General features: G+C 36.8%; 1 protein-coding gene across 1 annotated transcript; it reads right to left on the reverse strand.

Annotated features, from left to right (window-relative positions):
• Nucleotides 13,793-14,189, reverse strand: LOC109130883 (defensin-like protein 78). Its single transcript, XM_019240966.1, has 2 exons — nucleotides 14,128-14,189; nucleotides 13,793-13,974 (listed from the first exon to the last, which is right to left on the reverse strand). Exons 1-2 carry the CDS (start codon nucleotides 14,183-14,185, stop codon nucleotides 13,793-13,795), a joined length of 240 nt encoding a protein of 79 aa, XP_019096511.1. The 5' UTR covers nucleotides 14,186-14,189.

The following is a 22,511-nucleotide window of genomic DNA, read 5'->3' on the forward strand; positions in this document are numbered from 1 at the left end:
GGGGGGGGGGGGGACTAAAGGTAGATTTATAGAAATTTATGCTTCTGATGCAACACAATGATTTTATCTCACTTTTTTTTTTCCTTGGGAAACTGATTTTAGCTCTTCCAGACTACCCCGTAAAGTAACCATTTTATGGTAAATTTCAGTAGAATCAAACATATCAAGGTTTAAGGTTCGTCTAAACATAATACAGTATGCTTGTATTATAGCTTACCAAAATTTGCTTATATCATCCAAATAAAGAAAAACATAAACTATTTGTGAGCGTCACGTATTTTTCTACAAATAAAAAGTAGTTCGTCCTAACTTCCTTTTTCTCTCTGGCACAACCACCGAGATCTGTTCTTCCGGCGGTGTCGCTGGGACTTGGTTTCTTCCTCTCCACGGTCTCCTCTTCTCTTGTAGTCTACTCGTCTCTAGTTTCAGTTCTATCGGCGGCCTGACGAGATTCCAGATCTCGTCTCCGCCTTTGCGACAGCTTCAACCACCTGCTCCGACTCCGTATCTGGGTACTCCTCTCGGTGAATCCATCACATCGAGTTCCCACCCCCGTATTCCTGCTCGGGAGATCCATCAGTGTTCCTCTAGGCCCGGTTCTCGTCCGTCTCACCACCCCTTTAAGCCGTCAAATTTATCACCTTACCGCTCCTTGGATCCAGATCCTCTCACCAAGTTCTTTGCTTGGCTGCAGTTGGACAGAAGCTCTGTTTTGACGCTGGCACCAGTGAAACGTTTGACAAAGAAAACCTCCTCCTTGGTGACCTCTGCTTCTCTCTCGAGAACTCTTTGTTCCAGGTTATTTCTCCACTCTTATTCTCAAACCCTAGAAGATAGTTTAGGGTGGATAAACTATAAGTCATCCCTGACCTGGAAAAGCCTTAGAATCGCTAGTTTTAATCTCTTAACAAGCCTATATCGTGTAATGTTTTTGTATCCTGCTTGGTCAAGACGAGTTTCACTCGATAGCAGATCCCTAGATATCTCGATTGTGTTTGAATCTTCCTTGCGTCAAGGCCAATTAAAGAGCTTGTTTTGGAGTCTTGCAATGCTGTTCATTGATAATGTTTCTGACCTGCCAATCGGTTTACCCCTATTTCTTGCTCTCCCTGATCTCCTAGCATACATATACCAATAGCTCCACTGTTTCAGTGTCAACTTGTAACCAAGTCTAGTCTGAATTCCACTATTCCCTTGTCTAGTCAATGGTTGGTTAGGTTAAGAATACCGCTAGTCCGAAGACTGCTAGTTAACCTTAACCATAAACTGCTGCTAGTTTGGTCCAAGAGTCTTTTAAGAATCATGTTACTTGAATCGCTTAAGGATAACCCCTTAGAAGGAGATAGTTTGTTGAAGATTGGCATTATGACCCTACCTCTACGGAGTGGGGGTTACCTCTGCTTCATCAACCTCTCCATTTTCCATCGACTAATGATTATGAGATCCAATTGGTTTTGCATCAACTTTTTGAAGTTCCCTCAGCCAAGCCTGAAGAATAGCGGCATTATGACTCCTGCTCAAAGAGATAGTAGTTACCGCAATCTCCTCAAGCTACCCTCACCCACACACAGAATCACATCCACCTTTGTGGTGGTCGATTTGCATAGCAACACCAACTGTGCTCCTTTCCTTGGCAAAGCTCTTACGAGAGTCCTAGCTTTGGTTTCAGATTTAAAAAGAGTTTTAATGACTTTAAATAAAATCATGGAAAGTATAAAATGAAGGATTTTAGGTGATTGTTAGAAAGTTTTTTAAAATCTTGTTGATTTGTTTTTCCTAATCTAGTAAAATCTCTCATAAAATCTTTCTAAAAAATACTACACAACATTCTTGTATTTATTCAACGTTTATGCGAGAAAAAAAAATCTCTTACTTATCTTTCATCTTCCTTACAACTAGATTCACAGAACACATGATTTCACCACGATGGTTTATGCAAGTTATGAATATATATATATATATATATATATATATCCCCACAACACAATGTTTGATGTTTCACCACGATGACTTTCATAAACCACCAAACACATAATTGAGATTTAGTGTTAAGGTTAGTTGATATGAACGAACCACCGAACACATAATTGAGAAAATTTTCTCTCTACCCAATACGTAACAAAAAGATTGATATAAAGATATATTGAGTCTGAGAGAAGAATCGAAGAGATGAGGACAGAGCAAGCTATGAATATATATCCCAAAAGACCCATGTTTTCATTTTCAACAAAAGAACAACAAAAAGTCATGGACTATATGATTAACAATCTTTCTATTTGATGAAAGATTTTTTATAAAATCCCAAACCAATAACATAATATTTGAATTCATTAACAATCCAAGATTCTTTTGTTTTAATTGAATAACAAAAAACTTTTAATGACTTTATAAAAATCTTAATCCAATAACACTATATTTATCAAGATTTTAAACAACTTTTTACCAATCCACAACTAATAACACCAAATTTTAAAAGAGTTTTAAAAAGTCTTAATTGAATAACAACATATTTTACAAAACTTTTAAAGTCATTAAAATTCTCTTTAAATCCCAAACCAATACCCCCCTCTTAGTAACTCAACAAAAACAATTAATTCTTCTATCATTCTAATCATTCTAATTTATTTTTGAAATTATGAAAGTGTTCTATTACATTTGATATTTGATAAATGGGAAGAAAATAAGAAAGAGAGATGTTTAAAGGAAATGATTTAATTAAAGAGATTAAGAAATAACGTACCTGAAACAGAAATGCTTAAGGGGGTGGGTGTATTCAAAATATGATTTTGGAAGATTTTGTGGGATTTATAATATTTTAGATTTTAGGAGATTTAAAGTGATATTTTAAAGTATTTAGGTAGATTTATTATTATTTTTCTATTTTAAAAATAAAAAATAGTTTGTGATTTCATGAAATTTGGTGAGACTTTAAGTGGAGTTTTGGTTGATTTTAAGAGATTTGCACCCAAAATACATTGTTCATCAACTTTTTACACACAGTCATTCTTTGTAATAGTATATTGGTCTAACAAATCGTAAAGATGAACAAGAATAACAGAACACCTCTCGTTGCTTTCATATCTTCAGAACACTCTTGTTGGCTGACTTATCACTACGATACTGCTGAATTAACTTTTTTCGGCTGGCTGAGTTATGAACAACGGCTGACTTATGAGATGTCGTTACGGCTGAGTTATGGTTAAACACTATAACTCAGCCGTCATAAGCTGACTTCTCCGACAACTCGGCCCTTTTACGGCTGACTTAGTAGCAAAATATTAATTACTAGAATATCATTCAGTTACGACTGACTTATTAAACGATACGGCTGAGTTACAAATTTTCAGTTGATTAAGTGGCTGAATTTGGCAGCCATTTTTTTGCTTTTTAATTACTGTAATAGTAATCATGTTACGGTTGAGTGATAATCTTGTTTGATGGCTGATTTAATTAGGCTGATTTACATGTTCGTTTGGTGGCTGACTTGCCACTTCGGACACATCATCCATGTCAGCATTCCATGTCATCATCTTCTCCGAAAATAAGAAACGTCGTTCCTTTGACTCTTGTTCTTCAACTGGTTAAAAAGTGTTCTTCCCCTTGTTTTTCTCCTCGCTTTTAACTTCTTAATTACACTCATTCTTATTAATTTCCTCATGCTTCTTCATTTTCTTTCATGGATCCAGTTCTGGTAATTGTTGTTTCCGGTAATTGGGTAAAGAAACACAAATATGTATTTAAGAAACACGCATGTTCGCGATGTAAACAAGTTGGGCACAATATGAAAACTTGTCGGATGTAGTATTGTTGTAATACGTTTGTTTCATTTTGTGTAATAACTCAGCCGTCAAGCATTATAACTCAGCCGTCATATTAATCGACATGACCTTTCGTTTTCCGCTTTCAGATTATTTCTTGTGATAACTCAGCCACAAAGCATTATTACTCAGCCGTCATATGAATGGACGAGACCTTTCATTTTTCCGTAAATACTATAACTTAGTCGTCAAGTCGTATAAATCAGCCGTTTGCTTTCAGATTATTTTTTGTAATAACTCAGCCACAAAGCATTATAACTCAGCCCTCATATGAATCGACGAGACTTTTTTTTTCCCGTAAATACTATAACTCAACTGTCACATACCGGAACTCGAAAACAAGGATGGAAACGAACAAGACAGCGACGACGAAGAGATAGAGAGTGAGCGAGTACGGCGAGAGAGTAGAGAAAGACAGAGTATCGCCAGCGAAATTAGGGTTTGGTGATGAGAGAGAGAGAGAGAGAGAGAGTTTTTTCGGGTTGTGAACAGTAAAAATTGTTCAGTTTCCCTCTCTTTTGATATAAAGAAGAAACTATGGATTTTGGGAAAAAAACAGTACAGTGACGTGGATTATGGAAGGTGATTTGTATTTTAATTTTTTGATGTGTATTTTTTATTATTTTCTAATCAAAATCGAAAAAACAAATCCAAGGGGTAAATTATAATTACACTCAGGGCACTAAATATGTGAGCAATTTTTAGAAAATTTGTAGATATCAAGATTAAACCAATTTTTGGAGTACATCTGAGTAATTCTTTTCATATTTTATATAAATCATAATCCAAGTGTACTAAACCCAAATCTTTCAATTCAAATCCAGAAATTGAAAGCTTCATTGCTCCAAATTAAATATTCAAGTTGATCCGAACAGCATAACACAAATATTTAAATTGAAAAGTACAAAACATAATTTAAAGACAAATTAAAGCACTTGTATTGCATCATTACCCAATATTCAAGCATCAGTCCACATATGTGTAGCTATTGTTTCTCTCCAGTTATTAGCATGAATTCGGTCAACATATGTGAAGCTATTGTTTTTCTCCAGTTATTAGCATGAAATCTTTGTTGTTCTTGAGTACCATGAAGCTCGTCATCCGCATTATTTTCACCATCATCTCTTTAGTCAACACCACTTTCTTCAACATCATTTTCTTTATGAACAAACACACCCGAACAACATTCTTTACGAAGATAGTTATGTAAAACAAAACATTCAAGAACTAACTTCGCTTGTGTTTTATTCGGAAAGGGTGGTGCATATTTTAAGATAAGAAAACTTGATTTGAAGATGTCGAAAATCATCTCTACTACATTTCACAAACTAGAATGACGATGGTTGAACAACTCTTTGATTTACGGGATCTTTTCTTTGCCCTCTAAAGTCTTGGAGATGACACCGAGTACTTCGAAATGAAGCTAAAAATTTACGACGATTGGCGAATCTACAATCAACTAAATAAAACTTTCCTGAAATTTTATAAAAAACACAAATATAAGTGAGATAAAAAACAGATAGATAACAAATTCTTGTTTATTTAATCATAATGTAAATGACATATCTTCAGAAACTGTTAACTTGTTAGTGCTTCTTGTTAAAGCAACATGTAAAACTTTTGAGTCATGAGCTGAACCTTCCCATCCACTAAGAACATATATAAATTCTAAATCAAAATTACATGTACTAAAACATTTTACGATAATTGTCCTTTTTGGTTACGATGAGGAGCTGTTTCTTTTCCAGCTATCATTGCAAGGATATTTGTTCCATCAATAGCCCCCCATAATCCTTAAATAAATGAAAACAAAATATTAAAATTTTGAGAGTTCATTAAAAAAAAGAGAGAACAAGAAATCACATACCTTAAAATAAGGATAAAATCTTGTACTGTCTTTTATTTTTGTGGGTACTGCAAGCCCAAGTTTTGCCATGTAGCTTGGAGCAAGTGCGATTAACATATTCAGAATTGTGTTAAAGCTCTTGCTTATTAAGAATTTTGACCTTTCGAATCTAACTTCAGCATTGATATACCTCGTATTTTGACCAACGATAAACAAAAACGTTGCAAGCATTTCTTCAACTGAAAAACCTCTTGTGTCTCTTAAACCCATATTCACTCTAAATATGTTGCATAGCTTTAGGAATGGTTCTGGATACATACAATATAGCCGTCAGAATTGGTCACGATCTTTGACAAGTGCATATCGTATGTATTCATGACCAAGTCTTGTTTTCTGATCTGGAGTTGCATTTGTGGGTAAAAATAACGGATTTTTGCAATGATGGAAAAAAGCATTAACATTGTGACAACATCTAACTTGAAATTCCTCATTCTTTTTCTTTTTGCTTGTATCTCTTCACTTTCTTGAACAATACGATCTATTATTAAAAGTCTACACAATAATACAATAAAAGAAACGTTGGATGAAAAACCAGAAAAAGTCACGACTTAAAACAGAGATTCTATTATGAGTAGTTCATACAATTCATACATAGGCTAAAAGGCACATGGTCATTAAAAGATATTAAGAACTACGTAATTGAAATTATAAGAAAATGGTGTACCTCACAGTAAACTAGCGGCGGTGATGTCAACTCTCGAGAAGAATAACAAATGAGTTAGGACAAATATCATTTACACATATATAAGAGATTATGTTGGCTCCAAATTTTTACCCTCCAAAATTTGTTTCCAATTTTTTTTACCTGCCAAAAGAAATATAGGGGGTGTACAATTTTTTTATTTATGAATAACAAATGAGTTAGGGCAAATATCATTTACACATATATATAAGAGATTATGTTGCCTCCAAATTTTTACCCTCCAAAATTTGCTTCAAACTTTTTTTTACCTCCCAAAAGAATATATAGGGGGTGTACCATATTTTTATCAATGAATTTGAGAAGGGATTATACTCTTTTCATCCGAGTCAACACAACTCAGTGACTATTCTCTTTTTTACCTCTAACATAGGTTTCAAGTGATCATGGAATGAGTTGATTATACGTAGAAGAGAATATAATTAGAGGTATTAAACTAAAACTGAAACTATAATTAAAATAAAACTAATAAAATATTTTAAAGAATTAATAAAATGTTACCTAAAACCATAAAATATTTTTAAATTAATGCCAAAAAAACCAAAAAAAAAAAAAAACTCAAACTGAAATAGAAAAACCATCCTCACTCCATATTGATCCATAAAACTTCATTCGCTTGGTTTACAAAGGTTTCATATCATCCATCTCTTACGCTATGCTATGGACATATGCACAAATCCATTTATCATACCTAAGATGTGAACCAATATCATGGCCTCATACCGCATATCGTCGGTCAAATCAGGAATTTCTTTGATAGCATCCCACACATTATTAGTTTTGTCATCAGCTTCTTTTTCTTCAGTTTCTTTTTCCCATCTTCTTTGTATCATACCAAAAATCTGATGACCAAATTCTGCCACCGTATTCACTTCATCAAAAGCCTTGTTCGAACTACATGCATCAGTTCTAGCTTTTTTACGTGAATTGTTTCCTCCGTAAAGCAACTGGCATTTTACCATCAGACATCAGTTTGACAAAGAGCAATCCGTGGAAGAACTATTACATGTCCTGCGTTATGACCAGTAATAATTTTTTCCTCAATAATACGAATACCCCAGACGTGTAATAACCAAACGTGTACCATTGCAAAGTCCATTAACTTGACAAATATTACGTATAAGCATCACATGTGAATTTACTTTCAAAGATAACTTATGTTGGGGAAAGTTTGGAAAATTTATCGAATTTAAATAGTCAACAGGATATTCAAAACTAAAGTCATCTCCCTCATATTCATTACTATTGATCGAATCTACACTTAAATACACTTGTGATTTACCTGGGACCCATTTTAACATTTCCATGTTAATTTCACCAAGTGTATCTTTTAGTGGGCTTAGTATTGCTCTATCTCTCAAATAATCTACGTTAGTATAATTCTCTTGAAAAGATGTATAAACATGGCTTGCTAACGATGTTATTGGGTCGCTCTCTGATTTCAACAATAAGCTATCATCAACATAAATATGATCTTCACCTGAATACTTGTACGTCTTGGCGATGACCTTACTTGCAGTACCATCACCAACCTTCAAATCCAATTAGAAAATTCAACTTCGGAAGCTCTTACTCTCATAATTTGTGAAAGTACAAAAATATGAAAAAGAAGGCCATAAATAAGACTGATTTATTGACGCAAGTATGCTGTCTTGTCGACTATTCTGAGCAATAACTGGTAACGTTTGCCTAAAGTTGCCCCCTAATAAAATGGTTTTGCCTCTTAATGGTTTTAAATGTGATTGATCATCAAAAGTAGACATAATATCTCTTAAGGATCTATCAAGAGCTTCAAAGGCATATCTATGTGTCATTGGAGCTTCGTCCCAAATAATCAAACTTGTTTTTATCAAAAGATCAGCTAACATAGTTCTCGCTTTTATATCACAAACATAATCATCCATCAAGTTTAAAGGAATTTTAAATTGTGAATGTGCAGTTCTACCACTAGGAAGAAGTAATGCTGCAATTCCAGAAGATGCTACAGGAATTATAATTTCATTTTTAGAGCGTAACTTGTTAACTAACGTCTTGTAAACAAAAGTTTTTCCTGTACCTCCACAACCGTACAAAAAGAAAACAAATTTCCTTTCTTTTGTTTAACTAAAGAAAGAACAGCATCATACAATTCCTTTTGCTCTTTAGTTAAAAAACGAAATTGTGTCTCAAACTCTTCTTTTAAACATTTAATATTGAAATTTTGTTCTTCACTTAGTAATGAGTTTCAAAGGCGTGCAACCATACTCTTATCAGGATTTGGCAAATCAGGATAGTTTATGAGAGATTTATCATAGCGGTGTAGTAACAATTCAATCAATAAGAGCATATTTTTGCAAATCCTCATCTGTCAAGTCATACTCCTTATAATTAAGAATTTTTTCTTTTCTTGATATGTTATATCCTCACTTAAATCTTTCCAGAATTTATTCCACAATTTCAACAGACTTGTCACTTCACAATGAAATATCAACATTGTGAATAGTTCACGTAACTGATGGGGAGTCGATGATAACACAGCTTCTTTCATTGTTTCATGCCATTCCACATCATCTTCAAGAAAGCTACGAGCAACACCTGATTCTTTAAATGTTTTATATTTCTTCCCTTTAAATGTTAACATACAATCAAAACTGGTTGGCCCTGCTAAGTGATTTATTAACAGTTGTAGATAATATAATTCACCAAAAGAGGGGTGTATATTATATAAACGTCCAATTGATCGACCTATTTTCTGTCTTGTACACATATGAATTGATTTATTCCAAACATAATAAGTTGGAAACTGAACATATGTTAAGGTTCTTGCAATTCATTATTCTGGTTTGTCTCTAACCACGCCTCAAACATACTTAGTTGGTACTCAGAATAATATGCCACATTATTCAAATTAGATAAATCTTTAAATAGGACAGATTTTTGACCAGGAAGATGTATGCTTAACCTTTGCACCAAAGGATTCTGATGATGAATCTCAAACTTAAAAATTCTCCACATTGATTCACAAGCAGCTACATATCTACAATCAAGATAATTTTCAACCTTATTGACCGTATCTATCTTATCCAGATTAAGATTACTTGTATTAGTCAAATTTTTTTTCTAAAACTATTGTAGCTTTATCGACTCTTTTCGTAATTTATTTGAATAAATATTTTACTGTAGTTGTTTTACTGCAAAACTCCACATTAATATGAGCCCGGAATCGCTTCAATCATTCTAAATTATGAGGAACAACAAACTGATTATCTAATTTTATATCTCCCTTCATAACAAAGCTAGACTTTATATTTCTTCGCCTATATATTATGTAACCGTTCTCATCGATACATGATGAGTGACAAAAAGCTCGAGGATATTTTTTTGTGCAAACACCATTTTCCTTACATGAGTTGTTTGGTTTTTTAATTCCACACGGTCCATGCATCATATTTTGTGTCACTGATTCATAACCTTCTAGATCTATTAATTTATTAGGCAATTCAACAGACACAAATTGATCAATATCTTGTGAGGATCCAATATCACACCCACCTTTAAGCCATGCAAGAATATGTGCATAAGGAAGTCCACGTTTCTGAAATTCAATTGTATAGACAACTGCAATTTTTTTTATAAAAAAAGCGTTAAATAGATAAGTATAAAGTATTATGCTAATAAATTTATTTATTATATAACTACATACCTCCATTGACAGGTCCAAAAAAGTTTTTATTTTTGATTAAATTAATTAGTTCGTCTAGCTTTAAATAAAAAACTTGTGATTCAACATCTGGTCGATTATTAGCTGAATCATCACTAGAAATTTCTAAATATTCATTTATCTCTGTCCATTTGGGATTAACAATCATAGTGATAAACAAATTTGGATTTTCATAACAACGACAAAGAGCCATTGCATCTTGATATTTTTCAGCCATATACCTTGAACTTCCCGTAACTGAAGAAGGCAATACTATTCTTTTCCCAAGTGTATGTGGGTCATGATCACCTCTTGTTACAACATCTTTTAAATTGTTATAAACATCAGCTCTAATTGTTTTTTGGTTAATTTTTATATATGTAAGACGACTGGCTTCAATAGATGTAGAGGCATCAACAAAAAATTGATGATGAAATAATCTTCCACTCTTTAGAATGGTATTTCCCTCCAAAGTCCTCTGTTGTATACAATACATATAATATTATGTCATCAAAATATACCTTTTCTTATCATTTGAAGAGGAATTAGTATGATATGGTATCCCTTCGTAAAATCCAATTTCTCCATAAGGAAATAACAAAGGATATTGCAAAGCTATGTATAGAGGATGATAAGCCAAAATTCTCTGCAAATTTCCTGTTTTATGTTGTCATAAAAAATCATGTTCACCAACGTCTCAGTAACCACCCACAACTAAACCTGCTATTTCATTAGCTGATGGTAATTTATATTGACGTTTCCTCTTATCAAATCCTACCATATGAATTTTCAGTTCCTCATCATTCCCGCTTTCATAATAATTTCTAGCTTTTCTAAATGTTTTGGCTAAAATATTTTTTTCATCAAACTTGTTTATTAGAGCTAACAAAATTTGCTCATCTACTATTTCTTTTCCACCTGAAAATATAGATAACCTATTTTCAACTCATTAGCGGTGTCAAATATATACATTTGTAAGAATTTAGGTTGTTGCTCATCCACTGGTAAAAGTGACCCAATACTATGATAATTTTCACCATACACTTTAAAACAAAAAGGGACTGCTGAATTTAAAATTGAATAATCAATGGTAGCACCCATAGAACACATAGAGAACATAGAATTATATACTCTAATATGTCTTCGTAAAAATGGATCGGACAAAAGCTTTTTTTAACAGATGTGGAGGATCTTGAATGATAGGCAATTTGACACGCCCTTGTTTACAACATATTGTAAATAAAGGTCTTTTTGTTTGACGATCATTTGCAGTACTTTCCTTATTAATTGATTCCGTTTGGTTTTTTTTGATGATATTGGTTGTTTACCTACATTTAATTAAACCAATTTGTTTATTAATTACTTACGTTACGTTTTTTAAAAATTGTATACAGATTAGAAAGTCATCAAAGAGCAAATAAGTCACCTTTAGAAGATCTTTTCTTTCTAACTTGACTTGTCATTTGGTCCTGCTTACGCTTTCTCGAATTTGACATTGTGTTGTCATAAGTTTGTCTGGCTTTTTCTTCGGTACTCTCTATTTCGATGCTCATTTGGAATGCTTCTATATATTATCAAAATGTTTGATACCCAGAAAGTAAAAAATTGAAATTTCAACTAAAACTTTTAATACACTTTATTTACAAAATAATGGAAACTAACCTGGATCATTTATATCCAATGGACATCTTTCATAACAAAATAAAAAAAAAAAGATTATTACATTTATAACATGTTTGTTAAAAAAATAAATAGGTTAAATAAGACAATAATAGAACATATATAAAATTATACAATGTATGTTAAAAAAAATTGGCTTATTCGTATCTCTAGAATCATTCCATGTCATCATGCATGATTAGTTAAAAAGTAAAATATTAACCGGACTTGTTTAAGTACTCTACCAAAAAATGTCCTGCAATATAACAATGCAAAAAAAAACTGTGTACGCCCGATGGTTTAGATCTTTATAGATCATTAATTTTATACTCTTTCCGAACTTTATGACCACACATATAATAATAATCCTATAAATATATTTTATTTCTATGAAGCGTCGTCATCATTCCTTCTTCTCGTAAAGCACCTTTTCATAAATCATGTGTTTACAATACTATAAATAGCACTTTAGATAACGTTTAACAAGATCAAACTTCTTCAGGTTATAATAATAATCTAACAGAGAAGAAATTAACTTTATTCGTAATTAACCGAATGAAAACTAACAAATTCATAAGTAGACACTAACAGGTTCATTCGTAAGTTTTTCTCATTGGTTCAATGAGTTTCATAAATCTATATATATATATATATATATATTACAATGCAATGCAAATACAAACATACCTTGCATTGAAAATTGATGCAGGTTAATAGTAGAACAACGCCTTGAATTAAAAATTGATGCAGGTTAATTAAAAGAACACTCCAATAAAACAATTCTTTGATTTTATTTCTTAACTTGTAATTTTTAAAAATACTCAGAAAACAATAAATCCGAAACTTGTTTTGATAGTCCNTATATATATATATATATATATATATATCTATTACAACGCAATGCAAATACAAACATATGAATTGAAGATTGATGCAGATTAATAATAGAACAACACCTTGAATTGAAAATTGATGCAGGTTAATTAAAAGAACACTCCAATAAAACAATTCTTTGATTTTATTTATTAGCTTGTAAGTTTTAAAAATACTCAGAAAACAATAAATTCGAAACTTGTTTTGATAGTCCATAAAAGTTTATATATAATAAACAAAGAGATGTAAAATATAAACGTGTAAAACATGGAGGTGTGAAACAAAAAGTTGCAAAAATTAATAAGTGCAATTTATGAAAGATGGGGGTACGACGAAGAAACACGAATTTGGATTAAAAAACTCGCAACTGTTGGGATCATTAATATTTTTAAACCATTAGATGGGATAATGGAAGTAATCTTATCTGTTGGATTAAAGTTGACAAAAACAAAGAGGTGTAAAATATAAAGGTGTATAACATAGAGGTGTGAAACAAAAAGGTGCAAAAAATAATTAGTGCGATTTTTTGAAGATGAGGGTACAACGAAGAAACACAATTATTTAGAAGAAAAAAACTTGCAACTGTTGGGATCATTAATAATTTAAAACCGTTATATGAGATAATAGAAGTAATCTTATCTGTTGGATTAAAATTGACACCAAAAAGTAGGTTTGCTATTATATATAGATTTTGGTTTATCGGAGGCCTTTCATTGTGACCATATATGGCTCAATGTAGTTATGTAATGGCTAAATGATGGTTGACATTATGTAAAAGTTTTATAAGTCGTAGATGGATTTTTTTTTTTATAAACAACACATACCATTTTCATACATCAGACCAAGAATTTTGGAATCCTTTTACAACAACAAGATGTCTCCTAAAACAAGTCACACCTACAACAAAAAATTATACCAAGAGCACATTACATTTGGAAATTTCCAAAAAAAGTAGCGAAAACAGAGACATTTGGAGGCACTACACGTTGTGTTCTTTGGAATTTCTTGCATTTCTTTGGAAGGAAAGTAAAATTCTAGAAATTGGAAGAAACATTTTTGGAAGGAAAGTAAAAATCTAGAAATTATTATTCTAGACTATAGAAAAAATGTCATTAGCTAGTAAGGAAAAAAAGAACAAATAACAATCAAGCAGTAGCTCAAACATCATCATCAACAGGTGCAGAGGTTTTCTTCTTGCAACAACAAGTGTTGTTTGGTTTACAATATCCTCCAGCAGGAAACCCTAACTGATGGCAAAGTCCATTGCAGTCGGGTTTAACAAAAGATCCACATACTCCAGGACACATCCGATCGTATATTTCAGGTCTTGCCTCTGAACCTGCGAATATTTATTACATTCATAGCAAAAAAAACTCACACTGGTTGACATACACATTATCGAATTCTTGGTAAAGAATTTCCTAAAAGTTCATACATGAAAAGTTAAATATATGAACAAGAAAACTTATTTTGATAATTGTAAAAGATTTACCAGAGATCAAAAGGATGAGAACAAGAGAAATCATCATGAGCGTATTCTTGTTTGCCATTGTATGTATATAGTTGTTATAGAAAAATTTGTTTGTGTTTCTGTTCTTTTTTTTTTCTTGGTAGGAAACAGGGAGACAAGCCTCCCTGCAATTATTAAAAATGAAATGAAAAAACAAACTCAGCCTGGAACAAGCCTTAGAGTCGCAACCCCTTCGACATCTTCTCTCACCAACGACTCCACACACAACGGAGCAGCCTCAAACAGATGAACTCCCAGTGGTAAGTCAAACGCATAGTTAGCTAACACATCAGCAAGACGGTTAGCTTCCCTATACACATGTGATATGCGGACTATCCAGTCCCTCGATAACAAGCCATGGCACAATCGTACCAGGAACGACAATGGATGAGCTGGATCAATCCCTGTCCGTAAAAATCCAACTACCAGCTCAGAGTCAATCTCCAACTCCAGCCGGCTCACTCTCCTCCTCCAAGCAATATAAAGACCATAGTACACCCCCCCCCACAACTTTGCTAGAGGAGTCGTACATATCCCAATGTTTACCGCAAAACCACCACACCAATTTCCCGCTTCGTTCCTCAACACACCTCCTGCCGAAGCTAACCCCGGGTTTCCTCGAGATGCTCCATCTGTATTTAACTTAAACCTGTTCGCCTCTAGTGGTGTCCAAGATATCATACGGCCAACCCTTTCTCCCCGCCCCATACACCCCAATGATACACGATGGACTCGGTACACCTCCGCAGATATTTCCCTCACATACTTTACCCGATCGCGGCACTTACCAGTCACTCCGAAGACATAGCCACACCTCCACTTCCATTCCCACCAAACACACATAGCAAACATTGTAGGCCATACCCCCTCCATACCGTCAGACTTGTTAGACAAGTTACGAAAAACCCACTCAAGAATCGTGCTTGTAAAGAACCACACCCGTTTGGAAGCCGGTACTAATCTGTTCCAAATACCAACGATAGCCGGACAATCACGCAACACATGTAGAATGGTCTCCTCTCCCATCTTACATAACTGACATATATTTGTGTCCCCAAGGTGCCTCCGATATGGTTTAGAATTTGTCATAACCACTTGGTTCACCACCAACCAAAGAAATACTCGTACTCTCTCCGGTGCAATCACTGTCCATACTCGATCAAAGAAACTAGCCATGTTCTGATCCGTTGTTATCGTCTTAACAATAACAGCGTGTGCTGACTTCACTGTGAACCTACCATCTGCAGTACCGCCCCATGATAGACGATCCTTAACCCCTGCAAACTTATCCACTACCACCACAGCCAGTTCGAGACTCACACTGTGAGACACATATGGCATAATCTCCTCTAACTTCCACCCCGCTCCATCCTGCCAAAGGTCATGTACCCGCAATTCTGCATAATTATGTGGTAAGTTGACACTTACGCTCTCAACCAGTGCTTCGTTCTTTAACCACCTATCCGTCCAAAACCGTATATCCCGGCCATCACCAACTACCCAACTCCTGCCCCGCAGGATAACCTCTTGCAGACCCTGTTTTACACTACGCCATGTCGATGACCCTGGCCGTTTCAATCCCAACCAACTCTGATCAACAAAGTCACCCACTTTATACTTGGTACGGAGGATCCTAGCCCACAAACCCGTAGTATCATGCAACAACCGCCAGCCTATCTTTGCAATAACCGCCATATTCATATCTTGCAAAGCACGAATCCCAAGTCCTCTTTCTGGTCGTGGTTTACATACTCTATCCCAAGCCACCAAGTGTAACTTCTTCTTCTCCGGGATACTCCCCCATATAAACGACCGCAATACTTTGTCCAACCCGTCTAAAATTGCTTTAGGAAGTACAATTGTGCTCATTGTATGAATAGGTATCGACGCTAGTACTGACCGCGTCAATGTTATTCGCCCAGCCATACTCAAAAAACGCCCTCGCCAACCCGCTAAGCGTGAGGACACCCTTTCCAAAACTTCACCAAACGTCTCCTTGTTGATCCTCTTCTGGAGGACAGGCATGCCCAAATCCACTGTGGCTTGTATACCACTCTCCACACTTATTAAACTTCTCAAATCCCGTGACACATTTTCAGAAAAGAAGATCTTCGAATTCTCCAAGCTTACCTTCTGTCCTGAGGTGACTAATACTAAGATTTTTGTGTCTATCCTAGCAGGTCTCAATTAACCTTATGCAGTTGTAGTACAGAAGGTGTCAATCCAAATAGGAAACTTTACTAACAATCAAGATGCAATCAAGCAGTCACAAGTTAAGCCAGATTCAAAATGAGTTTTTGTCTAACAACCTAGAGTGAACGAGATGCAAGAACAAAACGAGTTTGCAGAACAAGAGCTAAAATGCAATAACTTAAGAGAGCAAAAACAAGCTAAACGAGCAGAGACAAATGAGCAAGCTATTGGAACAGAAATAAATAACAAGCTTAAAGATGCAGAAACAATCAGATAAGATAGAAGTCCTAAGGATGGGAGTAATTGATGTCGGTGGAGTCTCTTAATCTACAGAGTGTTTAACATGCCACAAGCAAGCTATCCCTAAACAATGAACATCACGACTTAGCTAAGCCAATCTCTTGACAGAAGCTACTCAAACTCAAACACTTCCAAACCTAGCTCTCGCTAGAGAAACATGATCAAGCAGGCATGACAAACAAGTTCATTCACGTCAACATACACCCTAGACAACTAATCTCTTAGGCTAGGAATGTAAGTCTCTGGCACTAGTTGGTCATACATTTCATCGAACACCTTTTGGGTGTCAAAATGTCTAAGACATAGTTCCAATTGATCAGTGAGAAACTACGATTTCTAACTCTAGTCCAGAAGGGAATCACACGAATCTAAACTTAAACACCCTACATACTAAGATCTTCCACCTAATCTATCCCATCCTCAAGAACTATCACACTACTCGGATCTAGAAATCATCATCAAGGATACAATCTCAGAAAATGTTGAATCAAGCATCATCAAATAGACAAAAATGAAATGAACGACTTTGTAGAAGAAATAAAATGCAAAATCTCAATAAAATCAAAGCTATCTAGATTACAAAGTCTCAAGTGTTTTAGGTGGCTCGGTAAACCTTAGGGAAAAGAAAACAAAAAAAACGAGATAAAAGAATGTCTCCGTCAAAACTTAACAAAACGTATTTATAGTAAAACATGGAAATCCCTAAAACGTAAAACGACAATATAGAACGTCGGTTCGAGAACCCTTCTCGGACGCGTCTTCAGAACAAAACCAGGACGTCAGTTTAAAAGCGTCGATCGATTCGTATCATGGGAGTGTCGATCGAGTCGGAGTCCAGGAAGCTTTATCGAATGGTGGCTTGAGATCGTTGATCGAGAGGCAGCTTGAAAACATCGATCGAGAGGTAGCTTGAAAACATCGATCGAGAGGCAGCTTGAAATGTGTTGTCTGAGAGCTGCTGATCGAGTCGCGCCTAGAGGGTGCTCAGGAGCCCTCCTGGGACGTCTTGGTCGAGTCGCTGCTGACATGTACGATCGAGTGGGAGCTCTTCTTTGTGTGCGGGTCGAGTCGGAGTTTAGAATGTACGTGCATCCACTAAAACGGTGATACCTTTTGAACCACGTCCCCGATTGGCTTAAAATCAACGGCATTGGAAAAATGACTCAATTCTCTACAACTTTGATGAAGACCTCGAAGGCTGAATCCCAAAGTAAAATCTTCACTCGACTCGATCAAAGACTTGGAAGATTGGGTCGCGCTGGGTAGTGTAGATCGAGTCGCGCTGGGTAGTGTAGATCGAGTCGCTGGACTGCTCTCCTGCTCTCTGTTTGCTCTTGATGGTTTGGACATCTCCTAAAACACCTGAAATAACACCAATATGCAATATGCATGCAAAACCAATGCGAAGACTACATAAATATGCATATTATGCAAAAGAGACGAAAAATAATGCAAAACAATGAGTTAAGAGAACAAAATGAACGAGAATTGCATGATGAAAGTGTGTAAAATATATACATATCAGTGACACAAAAAATTTCTAACACCGTCTTAATCACTCTGATCTGGGAAACAGAGGCTTCCGCAAAAAGAATTAAGTCGTCAGCAAAACAGACATGAGAGAGTTTTGGGCCTCCTCGAGATAGAGTAATAGGTTTCCACTCTTTAATCGCCATTGGACGGTCAATTAGCCATTCAAGACAGAGAACAAAGAGGTATGGCGATAGCGGATCCCCCTGACGGAGGCCACGAGCAGCTATAAAGGATGTGGTCTTCTCCCCATTGAACATCAATGACATAGATGGGTTTACCACACATTGTAAAATCCACCTCACCCAACAATCCTCCAGGCCAGCAGCCTTCAGAGTATCTTCCAAAAAATCCCACCGGATGCGGTCATATGCCTTCTCCAAATCCAGTTTGAGAAGCATCCAACCTTTGCGATCCTTCTTCCGTCTCATAGAGTGTACCGCCTCTTGAACAATCACAATATTATCAGTACTCAACCTACCCGGAATAAAACTAGACTGAGCGGGTCTGATACGTGTCCCAATCACGCGTTTCAACCGTAACACCATTGTTTTAGTAATCATTTTGAATAACACATTGCAAATACTGATAGGACGGAACTGAGTTATTCTTTCTGGAGTAGCAACTTTGGCGATTAAAACAACCAACGCCGCATTCGCCTCTGCCGGCAACTGACCGGATGCAAAGAAATCAATAACAAATTTAACCACTAACTCTCCCACTACATCCCAACAGTCCTGGTAGAAGATCGGTTGATAGCCATCTGGCCCAGGAGCTTTAAACCGTCCCATGCTCCGCACCGCTTCCTCCACCTCAACCACAACAAATGGTTTAGTCAATCATGTCTGTTAATACCGTGTAAGGGGGACAAACCCGTCCCGTGGTAATTATTCAACCACCGCCGGAACACTATCAAGCGAATACAGTCTTATATAATAATCCACAGCAAGCGTCTCCAATGCCTGCGGATCCACCACCCATGTATCATCCGCATTACGTAGCATCTCAATTATGTTATGCCGGCGCCGGATAACCGTAGACTTGTGAAAATACTTAGTATTGCGATCATCAAGCACTATCCGCTTCTCACGTGATTTTTAGAACCATAAAACTTCCTCTTGCTCCAAAACAATATCAAACTCTTTCAAGAGCTCCTCCTCATGTCGCAGCATATCATCAGTCTGGGAAACATCCAAAGCATCCTGAATAACCCGTATCTTCTCCATTAATGCCTCCTTCCGCTTCTGGATATCGCCGAACACCTCACGGTTCCACCGCTTTAGCTTAACTTGTAACTCAAGCAATGCCTCTAGCGTACTCTTCTCACCGTCCCAAGAAGCAACAAACAAATCTTTAAAGCTAGGGTGTTCAAGCCACGCAGCCTCAAAGCGGAAAGGTCGCCGTCCTGGGTTCCGCCCCACCTCCGGACTCAGTTGCAAATACAAAGGTGCGTGATCAGACGCTAAAAACGGCAAGTGTGTAACGCAAGCATCTTGCCACTTAAGCCGCGCATGGTGACAACACAATACCCGGTCCAGCCTCTTGGCAACATAATGCCCCTCAGTTCTCCCCCTTTTCTAGGTAAAATGATGTCCTCGAAACCCCATATCCACCAAAGAAAGGTCATTTATCCAATCCCCAAAGGCCAACGAATCCGCCGATAAACGCCCATTACCCCCTGATCGTTCGTCGATTCTCACAATAGTATTAAAGTCACCACCTACCACAATTGATCCATCCAACGTCTGAATGATATCGCTCAGCTTCTCCCAAAGCCCGCTTCTCCTGCTTGCAGATGGAGCCGCATAAACCACCAATAAGTACAAGACCTCACTTCCGTCTTGTAGCTTCGCAACAATAAATTGATCCGAAGACTCCAAAATCTCCATCTCCCCGACCACTTCTCTCCACAAAAGCCACAAGCCCCCGCTTTGACCCACAGCATCAACTCGAAACGAGTGCTCAAAGCCCAACCCTTGACATATTTGACCCGCTCTGTCACCAGCCGCATGCGTTTCAAACAAAGCCAAAATGTCTGTTTTATTTTTCTTCAACATGTATCGTATTGTTCGCCGAAAATTAGGTTTATTCGTCCCCCGACAGTTCCACAAAATCAGATTCATCATAGAAATTATATAGATGCTTCGCACTACCGGGGAAAATCGTTATGCCTTCCCTGTATCCGACTCTGCAACAACATCAACCTGTTGCGGATCATTCTCCCTGCCACTCATCGAATCATCAGGCACTGCAGGTTGAGTTACAGTATTTCTGGAACCCACCTGCATGCTTCCCTCCTGTACTCGATTGTCGTTATTCGCAAACTCGTCTCCTAATCGTCCCATCCCAGTTGATTCTACCCGCAAACATTTACCATTAACAGAAAACTCCTCCCCCTTAATGGGCCCAAAAACCAATCCTCCCATGGGCCGACTATTATGCACCTGCTTCTGCCTCGGCCCAGTGGACTCCAAAGTCTTCCCTACCCTCTTTTTCTTTGTTTTAGGTCCATTCCGAGGACCACTATTTCCTTTCGCCAAACTTGCCGTGAACGGCACTGCTTTGATTTGGTCCAGATTTGAATCATTATTACCGTAGGTAAGAGGTAATTCATTTTCCTTATTCGCTTCATTTATTTTGGCCACTTCCCTTATCTCTCCAGATTCTGCATCATTGCCAAGATTCCCGAAACAATTTGATGTTTCCAATCCCGGACTTTTCGTGATATCCTGAAGATTCTCTCTGCTTCGAGCGGTCGACGGACTCGCCGCAACCACCATCTGCGGAGTCACCGGCTGAGACGACCGGTGCCCTTTCCGACCAACCATCATAAAACCATCATCAACCTTATTCAGCTCGGGCTCCTCAGTCGTAGCAGTCCGCTCTGCTAAAGGAATCACCTTCTCCACCACACGGTGGGGGCAGAAATGGACCAAATGTCCATACAAACCACACGAAGAGCAAATCTTCATCAAACCTTCATATGCGACATAATATCGTTCACCATTGACGACTACTGATCTTTTCAATGGTTTCGATAAATCAACCTCAACACAAACTCGAGCATAACGGGCCCTTTCAAACGTTAGGGTCGTCGTATCCACCCGCACAGGCTTCCCTAATCCACTTGTGATAGCTCTAAGAATGGCTTTATGATAGTAGCTCACCGGAAGGTTATTCACCCGCACCCACACCGGCGTTGCCACAATCTCATCGCGTAACGGATCAAAATCCGGTGACCAATCCTGCACAAACAGGTAGTTCCCAAACACCCTCCATAGACCTCCAGTTAGTGTAGCCAGGTATTCCTCCTCCACTTCAAACCGGACCATAAACAATTGTCGGGGAAGGTCCATGACATACATGACACCCTTTGGCTTCCACAAATCCCTCAGTTTCCGACTCAGCACCGCGACGGGGATATGGCTCCCCAACACCTTCACAAACATACACTTCCTCCATAAACCATGCATAGCTTCAAGCACCTCAGCCCCAATTGTCACAACCGGTTCCCCATTCTCTCTGTCAGGGAACTCTAACCGGCACCTCTCAGTAACAAAATCATCATCAAGCACACTATCTGGCGACGGCACTCCTCCAAACTTGTCGTTCCGTACTCTAGTCACCCAGTCCCTGAGGGTATCCGGCGGATCCCTTGGTGGCCGCCCCCTCTCTCCGATATCCATCATTATCACGTCTTGCCCACAATCGCCAAATCGCCCTCTCTCGCCATTAGGGTAAAATGTCAATTGATAACGAATTGGATATTTTAAACTTTTCTAATTTGCGTCGGTTGTGTTTCTGTTCTTTGCATGTGGGGTCGTGTTATAGAATATTAGACCATAGAAACCTACTCTATATATAGAGATATGTGTGTGTATGTGGTATATAATAAGCTTTTATCTCGGATCCTCAAATTGATTTTGAACTTCAATTTTTCGAAATCAGCGGTATTTAATTGTGTAAACCATCTTGCAAATTACCGGAATGTAGAAGAGATTTTTGGAAGGTAATAAATATTTATTTCTTTATGTGGGTTGATTCTGTCTTTTGAACTTTCGAAAGTAACGGTTCTGATTTCTCTTAACATCCTTTGTTTCGTGATCTCTTGTGAATCTTCATTTTGTATTCTCTTATTAGTCCAAATATTCTTCTATCCAACGTTCATAATTCAAATGTCATTATTCTAGTTCCAAAAGTCAAACAATCAGAACTTTCTTATCTCGAATAGGATTTGTTTCTTGATTATAATTTTTGGTTTATCGTACGGTCGTTACATTGCAACCATAGATGGCTAAGTAAATTTTTGGCCAAGGGAAACCAGAACTCGGGACGAGTGAAAA

Source organism: Camelina sativa, chromosome 19, assembly GCF_000633955.1.
Source record: "Camelina sativa cultivar DH55 chromosome 19, Cs, whole genome shotgun sequence".
NCBI classification, from domain to species: Eukaryota; Viridiplantae; Streptophyta; class Magnoliopsida; order Brassicales; family Brassicaceae; genus Camelina; species Camelina sativa.